Consider the following 18,856-nt stretch of genomic DNA (forward strand, 5'->3'; position numbering starts at 1 on the left):
TTTTTTTTTTTTTTTTTTTGGTACCGGGGATTGAACTCAGGTCCTTGCACTTGCAAGGCAGGCCACCAAACCGCTGAGCTAAATCCTGGGCCCTCCTCCTCATTCTTGACTTCACTCTGGACAGTTGAAGTTAGCATAAAAACATGTTCCAGATAAATGAGGGTTATAACACCCTAGTCACCCAACCATTACTAGCAAGGTTTAAAATGATTAGTCAGTGGGTTTGGTGTATAGGTAGACACATTCCATCTGTTTGCCCCTGATTTAACAACAAAATCAGGTTGTTTGGGGGTTTTTTGTTGTTTGTTTTGCTTTGTTTTTTGAGACAGGGTCTCGCTATATGTAGTACAGGCTGGCCTCCAACTCACAGCAGGCCTCCTGCCTCAACCTCCCAGGTGCTGGGATTACAATTGTGCACCACCATGTCCAGCACAAAATCAGTTTTAACTGCTTTCTCCACCTTTTTATTTGAAACAAATCTTTCATGGAATGTGGTATATGCCTGTGAAGCCTCATCCCTTTTAGCCCTGTGTCTCTTTTAAGTAAAGTAATATCCTTAAACCTGTATGACAGATTGATAATTAAATTAACATTTTAAGATTAAAAAATATTAAAGAAACTGACAAAAGATATTCATGTGGTAGATTGTTTGAGAGAGAGGTAGGGAGGTCAGGTTTACTGAGGTGTAAACCATGAAAAGTAAAAGACATTTTTAAAGTGAGTAGTTTGATGTTTTGAATGTGTTTAGTTTGGTAGCCACTACATTAAGGTCATTTTATTTAATAAATATGGCTCTTCCTGTCACCAGCTAATCTTTTAAATCTGGAATTTGCCTTTGTTGTCATCATATATCATCCTTAAGTTAAATAATTATTTTCCAAAGTGAACATAGTAGAATTTCAAAATAGGTTTTGGAATGTGTCTTGGTAAAGGCCTGGAATATCCTGCAGTGGTAGAGTTTGCCCCGTTCCAGAAGATAGTCAAGAGGAAGCTGAAGAAGAGAGACACCAAGACAGGGAGCATCGAAGATGGTGAGCCCTTTTTAGTAGATTAAATACACTTGTCATGTGTTATTCCTTTCTTACAATTTCAGAGGAATACATTTTTAAAATTTTTCTCTTTTAAATTTATAGATCCAGAGTATAAACAGTTTTTGGAAGCTTACAGTATGGAAGAAGAGAGAACCAATGCCAGTCCTGAAACACTTCTGGGAGAGATAGAGGCAAAGACAAGAGAAATTGTTGGTCTGTTTTTCTCATTTCTTCTCTTTATGGAGCTATTTTATTTATAGAGTATGCATTTATTTCTTTTTTTCCATGATAATGGTTACAGGTTTGGCAGAAAAATCAGTGTTTTCCAGTTTTGACAGAAGGGTGGCAGGATGGGGAGGTATTTCTGAGCTTTTATTGGTGCACAGTGGTAGAGTTTTCTGCACCCTTTTGTAAGTGCAGCCTTCCTGGAGAGCAATGAGATGCCCGTGATTGCTGTGTCTGGCTGTCTCTGGAGGGAACTGTGCCACAGCTGAGTGTGGTCTTTGCAAACAGTGTTTGTGTGTGGGGCTCATCCACGGAGATGAGGTGCCTTGCTTAAGTATAAAGCTGCCTTCCTTCTGTTCAACCCCCTGAAAAAGCCAAACCAACCAATGGAGAAACCCAGCCAAGGCAAGGAATCTGGTTTGAATTCAGCCCTTGACTCCACCCAAAGTAGTAATTTAGACATGTTTGAACATTATCTAACATGTGTTTGTGGTTCCCAAAACACCTTTATCCATCACCAGCCAAACTCCTTAGCTTAGTCCCAAATAGCTCATGGAGCCACCCTTCCTGTCTAGTCTTGTTTGATGCTGGGCCTCTCCTTCAAGGCCTTGGTGCTCTGCCCTTCAAGGCTGTGTCCAGCACCCATCAAGACCTGTCAGATGTGAGAGCCACAGTGTTTATAGTTTCTCTAATCTGTTGGTCTCCCTCCATGTAAATTCCCTTCTTACTTGAGTGTTCTGGTTCCCTTGTGGAACTATATTTTCACCTTTTTAGTCAGTGCAGAGAAGATTGGGAATCAAGTAAATGTTTGTTAAATAAGTAGCCAATCTTGAGCTTTGTAGGAACAGAATGTGAGCTTGTGTATGAGACCTGGTGTCACCTGGGTAAGGGGCCTGATTTCAAATGTGGAGAAAAGAGGTGGGGCCTGGTGGGAGACTCTTGCTCTCCCTAGGGAGGCTGCTGCTTGAGGCGAACAGGTGTGGAATATATAGTAAGTTCTCAACTTAAGAACAGTTGGGTCGGGCTGGGGATTTAGCTCAGTGGTTTGGTGGCCTGCCTTGCAAGAACAGTTGGGTCATAAACTTTCACAGGTGTACTGTATAAGACTCACTTTGTCACCTTACAGATGAATCCAATTTATAAACAGTTCTCCCAGAACAGAACTTGTTCATAAGTCGGGGACTTACTGTACCCTGGATGTGGAAATAGACAAGGAGGGTTGTGGAAAGTAAGGGACAGCAGGAATTAAAGACTCCATGACTTGAGCAAAATAATGGCTTGTAGCACCATTACTGGTATATTAAGGATAAGGAGAGATAGTATTAGGGGCAAAATCAAGATTTCACTTCAGAACTTGTTAAATTTTACAGGAGCTGAAAAAAAGCAAATTAGGTGTTCTTTACAGAATTTGCCTTCTTGCTCCTTGTTTCTCTCTATCTCTCTGGTTAAATGTCCCTTGTGCAGGCACATCCCCTTTGCCAGTCAGACTCCAGCCACATTCCTGTGGAGGGGCATCTGTACCTGTCATCTCAGCTGGCACACCTCTCTCAATGTCTGCTGTACAGATGGTGCTGCATAAATGCAAGTCGAAGCAATGCATCGGGCATGGAACCCATGTCCCCAGTGTGAGAAGTTCACTCATTCCAGTACTAGGCTGTAGAGCTTGGCTTCTGTTAAGTTTGAATCTTCTTCATTTTTGGCCTTCAGTGGAGTCTTATGAGCAGCCATAACATATGAGGATTAAATATAATCTCTTTTTAAAAAGTAGAATCTTACTGAGCTCATATTGGCGGGAATTGTAACATTGTTGAGCTATGTGGAGGCTTTGGAGCAGGCAGACCTGAGACTTGGTGGCCACACAGCCTCAGCAAGCCCCGTCACCTTCTTGAACCTCTTAGACTTTTGTAAGATGATAAAGTGAGGAGCATGTACAACAGCATGCTGTAGGTAGAAATAGTTATTCCTCTTACTAGATTAGTATTACATGGTGGTGCATATGCCATCTAATACATAATATACTTTTATGGTATATAAACACTTCTTATAGAGCATCTCCTCTTCCTGTGAATCCTGGAGGGAACCTGGTGGGGGGATCTTGTAGAAGAGGAAAGAACACAACTGTAGCTTAGCCAATGTGGTTCCTGGCTGACAAGTTCAGGACTTCCACAGATCAGAGGGGATTTTCCTGTTTTGAAGGGTAGATGCTTGACTTTTTTTGCCAGTGAACTCACCCTGAACCAGAATTCATGATCAACACAGTGGGCCACTCTATGTGAGTAGTTCTCCTCAACCACTGCAGTTTCCATGAAATGGGGGCATCTGACCCATGTTCTCTCTTCCCATTTGACATGTGAAGTCAGAGTGTTTGGGGTCCCACGGCCAGGGCTGTCTTAATTCCTGATTAGTCCCTGACCCTCACAATTCTGGAATTGTCATGAATGTTCAGGTACATCCAGGGATTCTTCCCAGCCTCTAATCTGGGATCTTAAAGACCCACAGAGTAGGCCCAAACCATGTCCCACCTTCTCACCCACATCCTCACACTTGGGGGGAAAGGATCCATCTTTCCTGGTCCCTTTGAGCAGCAGCACCTGTGGGCCTGCAACACTTTGCCACCCAACATCCAGATCGGATCTGAGAGTTCATTTTTATATCAGTAATAGTAAAAATACATTTTCTAAAACAAAAATAAAATGTGTGAATCTCATACATATAATGTCTAAGGTATATTGTAAGTCTTAGAATTACCCTCAAAGCATTAATACATAAACACTTAATAAAGTACATTAAATTTTCACTAATATAACTTTATTTTGGTACTGGGGATTGAACTCAGGACCTTGTGCCTTGCAGGCAGGCACAGTGCCACTGAGCTAAATCCCAAGTCCCAATAAACTCTTAAATATATAAAGTTATTAAACATATTTAATTGTATTTTTATGAGATTTATTCAAATTCTAAAAAAGTAATTATGAATAGAGAAATAACTAGCAATGGTAGCTAACACTGAATGGATTTTGTGACGTATTGTAATGTTTTATATATAGCAAGCTTTAATATTGTAATAATCAGTTCAATTTGCATTACTCTAATCCATATTTTTTAATAAAACCTTGAAGATTTTACAATTGTAGGCTCACATTCAATTTTTTTGTCTATGAGCTTCACCCCTTAATAGCTATTTTATGTCAACACTCAATATAATGACATGGCACTTAAATATGGAATGATGAGTTAGGGTTTTGGAAATATTCCACAAGTGGAATTAGTCATCTTTTCAACAGTGCCATATGGAGTCCTTTTCCAACCTGCAGTCTGTAGAGTTTTGTGCGTACAAGTTGAGTATCCCTTACCTGAAGTGGTCAGGACCAGAAATGTTTTAGATTTAGGATTTTTTTTTTTTACTTTGGAATATTTACATATATGTAATAAGATATCTTGGGGATGGGACCCCATTCTAACTGCACCTTAAATACATAGTCTGAAGGCACTTCTGTACGATATATTGAGTGTACTTGTATTTTGAACATGATATGTCACATGAGGTCAGGTGTGGAATTTTCTATTTTTGGCATCTTATTGACAGTCAAAAGTTTGGAATTTTCGAGCATTTCAGAATTCTGATTTTTGAATTAGGATACTCATCCTGTATTATCAGAAATGCAAGCCGGGGATGATTTAGCTCAGTGTTTTGGTGGCCTGCCTTGCAAGCACAAGGACCCGAGTTCATCCCCGGTACCAAAAAGAAAGAAAAAAGAAATGCAAGAATGCACAATGCTTGCAACAGTTGTCTAGAAAGTGAAAAAGAAATCCCCAGAATATGTGCTAAATCATAGTGAATGTAAAATTGTTGTTTAATGATTTTTGCTGACGTATAAGGAAGTATTCATAATATTTGAGAAGTTGCACACGTTGTACTCACTTTACTTTTGTACTCTATGTAATTCCCTTAAGAATAAAGAATATGTGTGTTGGACCAGGGATTTAGCTCAGTCACACCACACCTGCCTCACAAGCACAAGGTCTTGCCTGAGTTTGATCCCAGTACCAAAAACAAACAAAAAAAGAATGTATATTTGTCATGTACAAAATTGTTGATACCGCCAAATTATTTGAGTTTATTGTAATGTAATAACTCCCCTGGATACCGTATATCATATAAACTTTTAAAGCAACAGTCTTCTCTAATTATTTTAAATTGAAAACATATTTACAATAAAAACTTCATTTTAGAAGTTACATTTACATACAACATTGCAACTTTTGTATTTTAGCTAGAAGAACCACACCTCTTTTGGACTATATTAAAAACAGAAAATTAGAAAAGCAGGTAGGTCTGACATTTCACCTAGTGAATATCCTTCCTGTACCTGCTGTTTCTGTCCAGAAAATATATGTACCTGCTTGTCTGTACCTTTAGAGAATTCGAGAAGAGAAGAGAGCACGAAGAAAGAGGGAGTTAGAAAAGAAACGCTTGCAGGAGGAAGAAAAAAGAAAAAGACGAGAAGAAGAAAGATGCAGGAGGAAAGAGACAGATAAACTAAAGACAGCTGTTGAGACGGAAATGAGGATAAAGGTAATTTGGAAAAAAGCATTTCGAACTTTGTTATTGTTTTTGCCAAAATTAGTTATGCTGTGCTTATCATGTCTCTTAGGTGTTTTAGCTCTTTAGAATTTAAAAAGTACTTTCATTTAGTCTAATGTTTTGATATTATATAGTTCCCTTCTTTCCGTCCTACAACTGTAGTTTTCAGACTGTTCCCAGGGCTACAGGGTTCCTGGAGCAGATTGAGGACAAGGGGTGGGAGGAGGGGCACCACCTGTACCCTATGGGGCACCAGCAGAGAAGCCTCATGTTTGAATGCCATGTGCTGGATACCTTTAAAGAAAAATTTTCCTGACTGAAAGTATGTACGTAAATACTTCCTGCCTAGCCGTTCTGTGAGCTGCCTTAGGATGGGGCCTCACCCTGGGCTGCCTGGCTCCTGTGGCCAGTGCACTCATTCAAGTGTTATAAGGGGGTTTGCTAACAGGTATTGTCCAGAATTGCCATGGGCCCTTACCTTCTTTTTTTTTTTTTGGTACTGGGGAATGAACTCACGTCTTTGTGCTTGAGAGGCAGGCTGCAGAACCATTGAGCTAAATCCGCGGTCCAACCCTTACCTGCTCAGGACCTCATCAAAACCAGGTTTAGTCCAGCATGAGATAACCTTATTCCACAGAGGATTGGGAGCACTTTCTAGGACTTCAATAGAATTATACAATATAAAGAAAAAATATAGAAAATATCAGGACTTAGGGAAAAGGTAATGTACCACATATTAGTTTCTAGTATTCTCAGCAGTCAAAAACAGCAATATGCTAGGCCGGGGATTTAGCTCAGTGGTGCCACCACCTGCCTTGAAAGTGCAAGGTCCTGAGTTCGAGTCCTGGTACCAAAATAAAAAAACAGCAACATGTTTCCTGTGGGTTACAAAGACCAGTTTCTAAACTATATCCCCAGAAGCACACAGTCACCTGTATCAGATAGGGCTTGCTAGCCTTGTGCTGCAGTAACAGGTAGTCTCAACATCCCATTGGTTCAGTCCATTTGCTGTTCTATGGATCGTGCCTGGTGCCAGTGGCATATTGCTCAGAGGAATCTCTTGGTTACCGGAGCTGATGGAGACTTTGTTTAGCATGGCTTCCGCCCTCTTTAGGATGAGAAATGTGTAATTTGGCAAACTGCATATGAACGTTTAAAGATTTCACATGGAACTGATGTTGCTTTTACCTACGTCTGAGTGGTCAAAACAAGTCACCTGGCCACATAATTTCAGAAGAAAAGCCGGAAACATCTGACACGAGTAGTATGACTGATTTAATTTCTAAGGATGTTTCTTAACTGTCTTAAAATGTAAGGGTATGTGTGTGAGAAACACTTCATGAAAGGTATGGGACAGCAGCCCGGCAATGCTGTTCATGTCCATTGAGTGCAAGGTGAGCAGGTAAACTGTTTGTTCTCAAACAGCTACCCAAAGTAGTTTCTTTTAAATTGGTTTTGAGTAAGAATTGGGTATAAATCTAAGTTGTTTTAAAATTGCATACTCCAGCACTTAATGTTGATGCAGTTGAGGAACCAAACCAATTGCAAGAACAGATTCATAGCAGGTGAAGCAGGGGTTTCCACAGGAAGCCACTGAGTGGCATTTTTTGCTTGTCTAGGCTTATGTAAGTTTACAAACATCATTCACCATAGGAACTGTTATTCATTCCTGTGACAAACACAGTCCTTTGGAGGATAGCTAATGAAACAAAACCTTACTATTACGGGGAAGGTCTTTGTCACTATAAAAACTCAACCCTGTCTTGTCATAACAAGGAACAAATAGGAATACTTTTGGCCAATCTTCCTTTCTGGACACAGCATGCAGATAGTTTCTAACCTTCTCATTTACTTTTGTGAACAAGAAGTACTAGCTAACCTAGTGCCTGATGCTTTATATTCTACAACTCACTGTTCTCAACAGCTTTTCTATTTCAAGTTTTTCTGAACCACTGAAACTTGTTGGCTAAAATTTTAACTATAAGTAGGACTTAAAGTATTTGGAGTGTAGTGTTTTATTTGTACACATCTGATTGTGGAATTAGAATCCAAAATAAGCCAAAAACTAAAATTTGAGTCAATAAAAATCCAGGGTTCCTCACATAGAAAATAAAGTCAGTGGTCTACGGCCATACCACCCTGAACGTGCCTGATCTTGTCTGATCTCAGAAACCAAGTAGGGTTGGGCCTGGTTAGGATTTGGATGGGAGAAAATAAAGTCAGTGAAGGAAAGGTAGAGCAAACTTTCAGTTTTCTGTGTTGAGGAGCACTGGTGTGATGGGCAGGGCACATGAGAGATCCTGACCCCACAGGTCATCTGACCTTATGTTGAGCTTTTTTTTTTTTCTTTACACTGCTGGAGATTGAACATAATGCTTAGTTTCTAATAAGCACCAGTGCCCAATTTGAGTGTCTTTAATTTGCAAATCATCTGAGGAATTTAAACTTTTAAAAGCCTGAAAAATAAGATCTGTGGAGAAATGACAGAAGAACTTGTACCAATAGCATAAGGTTGGAGAGACATAGAATTGTGACTCGCAAAGAGAAATGCAGCACGTGGACAATAGCCCTGCTGTTTGTGTTCCTTCAAGGACTGTGAAACTGAACAGTGAGCTTAAGTAGGAAGTTAGGTTACCAAAATTATACATAAGATCCCTGGATATATAAATGGCAAACAGTCTGGAAAAATTGATCTTTTTCACGAAGCTCTTTAAAAGGTATGTGGGTTGCTTGTATGTAGTGTGAGCACAGGTAAGAGTGCAGGTGTGACTGTTAACACACATGAGCATTGCACACGTATGGGCTGGATGGGAACCTCCTGACTCAGCAGCCTTGGGTCACACACCCGAGCCCTGTCTCCTTTGTCTCTCCCTGGTTTATCTCTAGTTCTTGCCGGCTTTACCTTTCCTAAACTCATGGCTGGTTCTACCCCTTTGCTCCACTCTGCCCATGGCTCTTCCTCCTCATCTCTTCTTGGATTTTATCTCATCTCCAGAGTCCCCTTGGCCCACATTTCTACTTCTTTATTCTGATTCACTATATTTCATAGCATTTGGTGCTGCCTGAGCTTGTCTTGTTCTTACCCACCCTGTGGCCACCTTCTTCTTGGTCAGAATATCCAGTGTGTTCCTTCAGTGCAGGAGGTGTCTGCCTCACTACTCAGCTGTGCTTCTAGTAACCAACACAAGTCTTAGTCCTGAGTTTCTGGCACACAGCTGAGGCTCTTGGACTCTGCAGAGTGATGAGTTTCTTGTGTGCAGTGATAGGGCTGGGGGCTCTTGGCAGCATCAGGCTGGAAATGGTGCCAGAAAAACAAGGTAGAATTAAAAGATTGGGGCTTGTCTGTCTCATTCTAGCTCCTTCCCAGAGTTTCTGGAGACAGTCAGTTGCCACGGGCCAGTAACTTAAACACGTCCATGTGGTAAAACTTCCAGAGAAAAACCTGGATAGGCTTCCAGGTTGGCAAATGCATGGAGTTGCCAAGAAGGTTAAGATTAGGGACTTGCCCCCTCATGTCCCAAACTTCACTGAATAACTCCTCTGTTTGGCTGTTCTGGGTTGTACCCTTTATAATAAACCAGGAATAGAAAGTAAAGTACGTCCCTGAATTCTGTGAGCCATAGCAAACTGTCAGACCCACAGGGACCAGGGGCCCCACAGAAGCACTGGAACAGGGCAGTCTAAGGCTGGGGTTTCACAAGTGGGCTCTGACACAGACTCAGTGCCTGGTTTCAGGGTGTTGTGCCTGAAGACAGGCACACAGAATCACCAGTGGGTCCAGTAGAGCTGCTGCCTTGATTGGAGCTTGCATATCAGGTCCCACTTCTGGGCACATGGAGTGAACGCTGTGTGCCCTTGATGAGTGACACCATCTTGCATTGAGAGTGGGCTGGCTTCATGGAGTCTGTGCGTAGTCTGGCAATATGTGTTCCCTTTTATGGGGATAGGCAGAATTCTCCAGAAGTACATCTTCCACTTTTGTACAGACAAGTCTAGAGATACAAACCAAGTCTAATAGACTTGGCCATGGAGACCTGCAGAATAACCCAGATGCAGACATCATAGGTGTCAGAGCAGCTTACTAATTCTGTCTCAAGGAACAGAAAAATAAGCTGTCATAAAGATCATCAGTATAAAAGAACTTTAAAAATTTTTGTTTACCTTTTTACAAAACTGATAATTGTTTATTTTGGAAAAACTGAAGCCCATAGCTCAGCAGTGGTAAACCTATGGTACACATGCTGCAGCAGGCTGTTTGTTACCATTGAAAGCTCTAAAAGGTTCGCCATAACTACCATAGATGAATGGAAAGAAAATCACCTCAGTCCTGCTCCTAAAGATGATCTCTGTCAGCAGTGCTGCAGAGTACACTTCAGATAGCTTTGTGTGTGCAGACACATTTCTCCATGATGCCCTGAGATTTTGTTTTTTAGTTCTAGGGATTGAACCCAGGGCCTTACACATGCTAGGAAAGCACTCTACCACTGACCTACATCCCCAGCCTTTTTTATTCTTTGAGACAGGATCTTGCCAAATTGCCAAGTGCCAAGACTATCTTCCAGCTTACATCCTCCTGGCTTAGCGTCCTGAGTTGCTGGGTTTACAGGTGTGTGCCACTGTATCTGCTTTGTGCATTCTTTTATTAACTTATAAGAGCATCTTTGGGGCTGAGGATTTACCTCAGTGGTGCCACTGCCTGCCTTGCAAGCACAAGGACCCAGAATAAAAAGACACCTTTTCATTATCGTATATGGTTTTCATAGCTACAGAATATTTTATTAAATGTTCCTCTGTGTATTAAACCAGAAATCTAGTTTTTGGACCTTTAGTTTAATTCTTTTTTATTCAAACATTTGGGCTTAATATTGGTGCATATTTTAATTATTTAACAATTTTTATAATATGTTTTTTAGTGATATTTTACTAACACTGTAATTTCCCAGCTTCTTAAAAAAACAGAAAAGGAAGAGGAACCAGACACAGAAAAACAAAAAGAAAGAGGTGAGGAAGTCAGCACTGGAGATGGAAAACAGGAAAGCTGTGCCCCCTGTACCTTCGTGAGCACCAGGCCCTCAGAGAGCCCCATAGGGGTGCACAGGAAGAAGTGAGTGCACCACATTCTGCCGCCCTTAGGTGCACAAGTGTGTGCCTCACGATGTTCTGGGACCTGAGGATTGCCTCAGGATGTGCCAGCACATGTTTATTTTGCTTCCCATCAGTTGTGCCAGGAGCTTGGTCAGTGTTGAGTTTGCAGTCTCAAATTTCCTGCCCCTCATCCTCCTCAGCCCTCTCTTAGACCCCCTTCCTGCACCTTCTGTCTTCCTTCATCATGACCTGTACCAGTTTGTCATTTTCTTTTGGGTCTTGAGTTTCATGCCCTTTGGCTCTGCCACCCTTCCTGCCGTTTTTCTACATAATTGTAAATTTGAGAATCCAGTCCTAGGGGTAGCCAGCTTTTTGTGGTAGATAAACAGAACTTCTGGGCTGTGGCTCTCCTTGGCCTTGCCTTCTGCTGGTCTTCCTTGTTCATCCCCTTTGCCAGCTTGCAGTGTGACTTTGTGGAGGCTCTGTATCTGTGATGGGGAAGACACAGCTGTCCCTGCTGGCTGGACTGATGAGAACCCAGCCCCCTCCCCTAACCACCCCTCCACCACATGCAGTTGGGCAGAATCACAACATTTTTCCTTCTTCTTAGGGGTTTTAGTTTTTTGGTTTGTAAAATGAATGTGTACGTGATTATGAATTCCTCTTAGCAGCGTGATGTACGCTGTGGTGTTTTAGTGCCACTGTTTGATACAGCAGTGCCCGTTGCTGTCTTGGTGGCAGCAGGTGCTGCTGGGCTTGGCGGTCCTCCCCATCCTCACCACTCCTGCCACACACGTGTTGCTGAGCTACAAATGGAATGTGAGGACTTCGCCCATGATTCATGGGGGCACAGCTTCAAGAACCAAACGAGCCAAGCCATTATCTGTTTATTTGCTCTTCTTTAACACTGTGATATATGCAGAAAATCATCTAGCATAATTACCCTTCAGTTAACTTAGCGGGAAATTAAGAATTTAAGCTGTCAGGGATGTGTTATAGTGGGTAGGGTCTGGACATCTTGGAAAGTCCCTAAGCCTTGTTAGTCCCGTTCACTTCAGCTGTAGAAAGATGGCTGTGTTTACTTTCTGTGTGGTCACTTACCATTTCTATTGACTCACAGGTCACAGGATTACAGTGACAAAGAGCAGGGGGACATGGAGAGAAGAATCCAAGGATCTGAAACACCAGAATGCCCCTCAGATGAAGTCCGAAAGCGCGGTGGTAATTCTGAATTTGACAGGTTTCCTAGAAGGAATGAAGATGAGCTGCGATGGGGGAGAGGATTCCCCCAGGATAGAGGGAAGGAGAGCCAGGACAGCAGCGTCCCTGTGGGAACAGCGGAGAGCCCTTCCAGAGAGCAAGAGGGGGCCCACAGCCTGGCACCTGGAAGGGATTGCCCAGGAAACAGGGCCTTATAATCCACTTGTCTGCGCTGAGTGGGCCCTGTGCTTCTGCAGGCTCAAAACCACTGTTTCCAAACAAATTCTTCTATTAAATCAGACAGGAATCTGTCTAGGTGTGTCAAGGTTCAGGATTGTACGACTCCAGTCATCCAGGTGGCCTGACAGCTCCTGGGCCTCTCCCGTGGCCAGTGTCTCTTGGGGCATTCTTGCTCATTCAGTATACACCAAGCCTGGAGGCAGGCCTGGGTTAAACCTACCATCACCACCTGCTCTCAAAGAAGCAAATTGTGTCTCACCAAGAAGAGTATTTTATTTAGTACAACGCTAAAGTTGTATAGTCTACTTGTGAATGAGATCATAACATCTACCCTTAAGTTAGTAGGGAAAATATCATATCCTGTGGATCCTCCTTTGTTATTCACCATAAGCACTTAAAGCCTATTCTGCTCAGGTGGGAACACAGTGCATGTTTCCCACTGAACCAGGCCAATTGATTTTCTTTCCAGAGTTTGAAGTTTACTTTGGTCACAGTTTCCCAGAATATGGATGGTGCCATTACTCCTGGTGCCGGGTTCCACACCGGGAGCCATGTCTCTCCCCCACATGATTATGGCATCTTAATGTAGTGTGAATGAGAATGGGACCCCCTCAGCCAACTTTCCTCACTTGCTGACTTCCTTCAGACCGATCCCGGTTGCTGTGCATGTATGATGTTCATCGTTAACCTGTACAGGAAAGGCCAGGAGAGCCTTCTGGCCTTCACGGGTAACCTACAGTCTCTTCATTATCCACAGGGAACAGTCATATTCACACGACCATGTCTCTTTCAGCCGCCTTTGTTTGAACAGCAGTGGGTGGTTTGGGTGCCTACTCCTGCCTGACTGGTCTTGTCATGGCAGCAGCAAGTACTGCAGAGTAACTGTTTCCATGAGGCCTGGCAAGGGGTACTTTTAGAATCAAACTGTCTCCATCTGGGGACACAGATAACACCCTTCGGGGTGTGGGAAGGCTATGTACATGTCTTTGAGCCCTTTCCTGTGGAGCCCCTGATGTCGACCTTTTGGGGCTCCACACGTATCCCAGGAATAGTCAAGGTGAGCAGAACATTTTAGAGAAAGACAGTGGGCCTACCCATAGGGTTCCTGGAGGGTGCACTTGGGCTTCCATGGTGGCTAGGAAGGGTGATGCAGGGAGCTTGAATTGAGCTCCTGAATTGGGCAGGGTTAAAGCTGACTTGGACTTAATGTCCACCAGAAATAAACCCCCACAGCCTGAGCCACAATGCAGCCATCGGCTTCATTTTTCCCTACTAGACCTGGCCAGAAATGGACCACTGAGAAGAGTTTCTATCCCCCTTTGTGCTGAACTCTCATTTCAGTGTCTTATTGTGAGGAGCAGGGATAGTGTTTACCTTGGGCTCCAGTGGTCATGTCATTCATACCCAAGCAGTTTGCTTTGTGTTCTTCCTGTCTTTAAAACTGAGGCCATGTCAGAGACTAAAGTGAAGTGTTAAGTAGATCTGCTTGATCTTGTTAACACGTCAATAGTAAAGAATGACGTTTATTTTCAGAACAATATTCCAGAGCTGTGAATCATCCTAATTAAATCCACACATACTCAGCCTTAGCTATAGGTGAATTCTTAATGAGAGTAACTGGTATGTGGAAATTCAATTTCAGTCCTCTGCTGTTTTGCCACTTTAAAGTTAAGAACATCATCTGCCTTTAGGCAAGTCCCTCTTGGGCTGTACACTTGTGGAAACCTAGCAACAGCTTGTATGTGGTTTCCCCTATCTCAGGATCAAGAGCACATTTTTCTTGTAAGTTCTCGATTTCTTCCAGAATGCACTACTATACAGCTGAAAGAATGTGTAAATCGCTTGGCATCACAAAAGCCCTGGGTTCATTCTCCAGTACCACAAAAATAGAAGTGCTCCCCTCATCCCTGAGGGGTGCAAGGAGAAGGCACCATCTGCTGGCTGAGAAGAGGGTCCTCTCCGGGAACCAGATTAGCTGGCCCTCAGGTCTTTGATTTCTAGCCCTAGAACTGTGTCTATGCAAAACTTAGTCATTACCAAGTAAGTACAAATATCCAAAATGAGGAATTTGAAAACTTACTCTTCACCCGGATCTTCATTCTCCCAGAGTTTAGGGCTTTTTGTTTATTCCCTACCTCCTTGAAATTCTGTATTATCTCCAGTAAACAACAATGACAAAAATGAAAGGCTCACCATTTAAAAATTTTTTCAGGTTTTTCACAGTCACTTCCGAATCAAAGTGAAGATCTGGCCTCTGAATTGGAATGGAAATATCTAGGGGGCTGTGGTGGCTTTGAGTTCAAGAAGCCTCTGCTTTCACCATTCTCTCCCCACACACATGCATTCAGCCTGCAGTAGAGATGGATCTTGACCAACCTCAGGGCCATGACAGGATCAGAGAACATGACGCTTTACTAACATCAGTAAAAGAGAGCTCAGGTGGGAATGGATCCTGAGTGTAGGAGTCCAAAGGAGAAAAATGCTAGGTTGGGCTAATGTATGGATAGCTTATCGGTCTAAATATCTGAGAGGAGTTCTCGTTGCTTTCTCAATTGCTTAAAAGCAGCCCTGACTCAGTGGTGGCACATGAGGCTAAGAGGACAAAAATTCCTAGTTTAGAGAAAAGAGTCCTGAGACTCCAGCCTTCCAGGATTTGTACCTCATGTAAAGGGTCTGACCCTGTGACCTGAGGCTGGCCTGTTTTGCCAAAAATTCCCATCAGACTTAAGAGGATAGGGACACTGGGATGAATTATGTGCTCCTTTCTTGCTTCCAAGGGCCAAATAATAATCTCTCCCCAAAACAGTGTCTTTGAAAATGCTTTAGTACAGTTAAAATGGGCTTGTAGGCTGAAAAATGCCCTTAAGGGACATCCACATTGCTTATCCCTGAGACCTACAGCAAAGGATCTTGGCAAATAGATTAAGTTGATTATCTGAGGTTGTCCAGGTAAGCCACACAGGGAGGAGGGGGTAATGTGCAGAGGGATCCAGGAGAGGGGCTTTCTCTCTCATGCCCAGGGTTACCTGCAGCCACTAGAGGCTGGAAGAAGCAGGAAATGGGTTCTTTCCAGCCCAGAAGTGGTACAGCTCCATGAGACTGAATTAGACTTCTGATCTCCACAGGTAATAATTTAAGCACATCTCCCTTTTTTAAAAAATGTACAGTCTGGTAAGATTTATTTTTGTGGTACTGGGGATTAAACTCATGGCCTTTGCACTAAACTGTTCCTCCCCAAGTCTTAGTTGCTTGGGTAGGCTTGAATTTGTGACCCTGCTGCCTCAGCTTCCTGGAGTGCTGAGATTCCAGGCGTGCACCACTATGTCCCCACCACTTAAAGCCTTAAACCTATAGCAACTTGTACAGCAGCTCCTAATACAGGTTACCTAATTGGAAAAAAAAAAAATCTAGGAATGAGCCAAAACCAGCAAGATTACCATTGCCATCAGAATGGCCTAGCTCCCGTGTTTGGAAATACTGATTTCAGAGTACTGGGGTGAAACAGATGAACTGTCCACTAGATTCCTACTTGATTTGCACAGCTAAAATCCATTTCAGGTGTGGGTAATGTAGGCCTGGCTTGAGCATCCATGAAAGAGAGACATAGCCCTTCAACCAATTTCTAGACAATAAATCCATAGACACAGACACCTTTACTAATTAGGAAAGAAAAACCCTTCAAGAATATACAGTTGTGCACTGCTGAGACAGGGAGCAGAGCTAAGACAAGGGAGCAACAGGAAGTCACAGGGACAAGAACTTAAAAGTCAGACATCAAGCATAACTCTCAGGATGAGGAAGCCAACACATAGAAGTTCTGTTCCCACCAAGGTCCCCAGGCATGAGCAAAACCAAAGGTACCTTGACCTGATCTAACCTCACCTGCAATGCAGGTTTGACCCCTTTCCTGTGGGCTTCAGGTGTCACCACACTTAAAAGACTAAGGTCAAAAACTTTCCCTCCCAATGGGTAGGCCCAGTCAGGCACCCCACTGGGCTATCCCCAACTGTGGACCCTGTCAAAACCCTAGGACCCTTAACAGACCCCATGCCTGCTGTTGGGGCATGAACTGTTCTCACTAGCCCATCACTTTGAGTACTACTCATTTTATTCCTTCTGAGTGTCCTGCCCTCCATCTGATAATACTGTGACTCTTCCTCTTACAGAAGTTTATCTCATGTTGGCAATTCTTACAGCTTGGTAATACATTCAGTGATAAGGCTGCATCATTCTTGTAGAGCAGCAGGGGCAGTGTAGTCAACACCTCAGCACTCAGCAGCTATGGACTTGACAGTTCCATGCAGAAGGACCAGTGGGGTGTCACAATGGTATACAGATTAGGGCTGACACTGCTGTGATTCTGGATGGTTTGCAGTGATTGTGCATGGATAGCTTCCCCTTCTGTTAGTAGCCAACAGAAGGTAGTTTCTTCCTGTGTCCAATGCAAGGATGTTACCTCTGTCTCCATGTCTGCCTTCCTGGGTTCTGTTGTGCCCTTGCCCTGGTCCTTGCTCTCATACCTGCAGCAAGAATATTCCACGGGAGCTTTCTCAAGTTGCAGCCCCTCCAGCCACTGGGCCTTTTGTGTCAAGCATGTCCCTATGATGCTAGGCTACACTGTGCTTGGACATGGGCAGAGGCTGCTCCTGCCATGGACTCCCTCCACAGGTGCTTGACTTGCTGGAAAAATCTCAGGCCTTTGCTGATCTGTTGCCAACCTTCAGGGCCCACAGGAATGTAAGAGCAGCTACACAATTTGCTTCCCATCCCAGAGCCTGGGCTGTTCCATCCTCAAACATGTCTACCCAGTGAACAGACCGAGACACCCCTTACTGAGCCACTCCTGGTGATACCATGGTGCAGTACCAGGGATGACTTCATGAGCTTCTGGGAGCCATCCCTGATGCCAGACAGAGATTCTACTTTCCTAAAGGTCAGCAGCCTCCCATGGGCTTCAAACTGGTGGTAATCTTCCTGCCTCAGCCAGTCAAGCTTTAGGATGACAGGCATGTAGCACTAAGCCTGTCATGATCTTCATCCCATGAAGCAGGTATCATGTTGAAGCAGGAAACTGTGAAGACCCCAGACAGACCTTAACACAAAGATAGGAGCAAAAGCAGCTTTCAATGCTAGTGGATCACCAAGTCACTCCTATTAGTCTCCTGTCTATCTCCCTGAATAAAAGTTTGTTCTTTATATTCCTCTTTTTACATCTACAAGGCTTACTCTTGTTGGAGTTTTTATTGGGAATATAGCAGCAGGACTTAAACAAAGCAAAGCAGCTGATGTGTTGGGAGGAGCAACAAATTCTGAGTCCCTACCCTCCTTTGTTGACAGATTACAGAAGTTGTCATAGCTACTCAGGTATATTCCATAAAAAGTGCAGTTAACCTAGTTAACCCATAGATGCCTAATAACGCAGTTAACCCATAGTCACCCAATTCCATACATCTCATCCTATGAGGCAGTTTCTCTTGCTACAGCCCCAACAGGACAGGGAGGGCTGGGAGTGATGTGGTTCATAATGGTGGCTTTCATCATAGCTGTCTTTAGGAAGACTGAGAGCTCTCTACACCTGGAAGGCCTGTACTCTGCCTCAGAGACTTTACTGGCTTGACTGGAGTGGGGCCAGTGACTGATGTGCTCAAAGTTCTCCAGACTAATGTGTAGGGGTGAAGACCACCAATGTGTGACATGATCTCCATGAGGAAATACTGGGTAGCACCTTTGAGAAAGTTTTATATCTCAGAAATAGGTCACAGTGGTTCTCCCCTCTAGAAGCTCCTGCTCTGGAGGGAGACACAGGACTCTGTTGGAGCCAGAGAAGTTGGGGAGGAGGGAGAAGCCTTCTTTCATGAAGAAATGGCCTTGACTAGTACCCAGCCTTACTTCTGCAGTGACATCAGGAAGGGCACTCGTACCACATCTGTGAAGCCAGATACTACTCCCTACCTGCTAAGCTCAGGTGCCAGGAGAGGATCCATCATCAATATTTTCAGGGCAGTTGCAAGTCCTCTCTTCGTAACTGACGAATTTGATAGAAGGATCTGTTATGGCTTGTATCTAGATGTCCCCCCAAAGCCTCGTAAACTTATAGGTGGGTCTTTTTGGAGCTGACTGGATCTAGGGCATATAATACTGGCATTAAGGGCTGTGGTACTTAGTTCAGTGATTAGAATTAGCATAGTTCTGGATGACACCACCCAAAAGGCCGATACCCTGGATGGGATAAAAGGGAAAGGTAGGCTTGCTGCTGCTGCTTGCTGCTTGTTGCTTCCTGATTACCACACCATGGACTGTTTCTCTGTGATGCCCTTCTGCTATGCCACCTTGCCTCAGAGCCAGTTAATTTAGACTGAAGCCTCTAGAAACTGAGCTGAAATAAAACCTTCCTCTTTAAGTTTGTTGGGTATTTTGTCTCAGCAATTAAAAAGTAACTAAGGCAGGGTTCTAGCTCTTTTCTAGGAAGAGGAAGGATATAGAATCCTAA

The 18,856-nt window shown here is 43.4% G+C and overlaps 1 protein-coding gene across 1 annotated transcript in view; it reads left to right on the forward strand.

The window, feature by feature from the left end:
* The window catches only part of Upf3a (UPF3A regulator of nonsense mediated mRNA decay), a 22,835-nt gene extending 4,185 nt beyond the window's left edge, over positions 1-18,650 (forward strand). Inside the window, exons 4-9 of the mRNA XM_033760986.1 lie at positions 933-1,031; positions 1,134-1,244; positions 5,531-5,586; positions 5,677-5,832; positions 10,785-10,945; positions 12,047-18,650. Of these exons, the coding sequence (XP_033616877.1) occupies positions 933-1,031; positions 1,134-1,244; positions 5,531-5,586; positions 5,677-5,832; positions 10,785-10,945; positions 12,047-12,344 (881 nt within the window). The 3' untranslated portion in view covers positions 12,345-18,650. The remainder of the gene's footprint in view (positions 1-932; positions 1,032-1,133; positions 1,245-5,530; positions 5,587-5,676; positions 5,833-10,784; positions 10,946-12,046) is intronic.
* The last annotated feature ends 206 nt before the right edge of the window (positions 18,651-18,856 follow it).

Source organism: Fukomys damarensis, unplaced genomic scaffold (assembly GCF_012274545.1).
Source record: "Fukomys damarensis isolate Sample0158 unplaced genomic scaffold, DMR_v1.0_HiC HiC_scaffold_6, whole genome shotgun sequence".
NCBI lineage: Eukaryota > Metazoa > Chordata > Mammalia > Rodentia > Bathyergidae > Fukomys > Fukomys damarensis.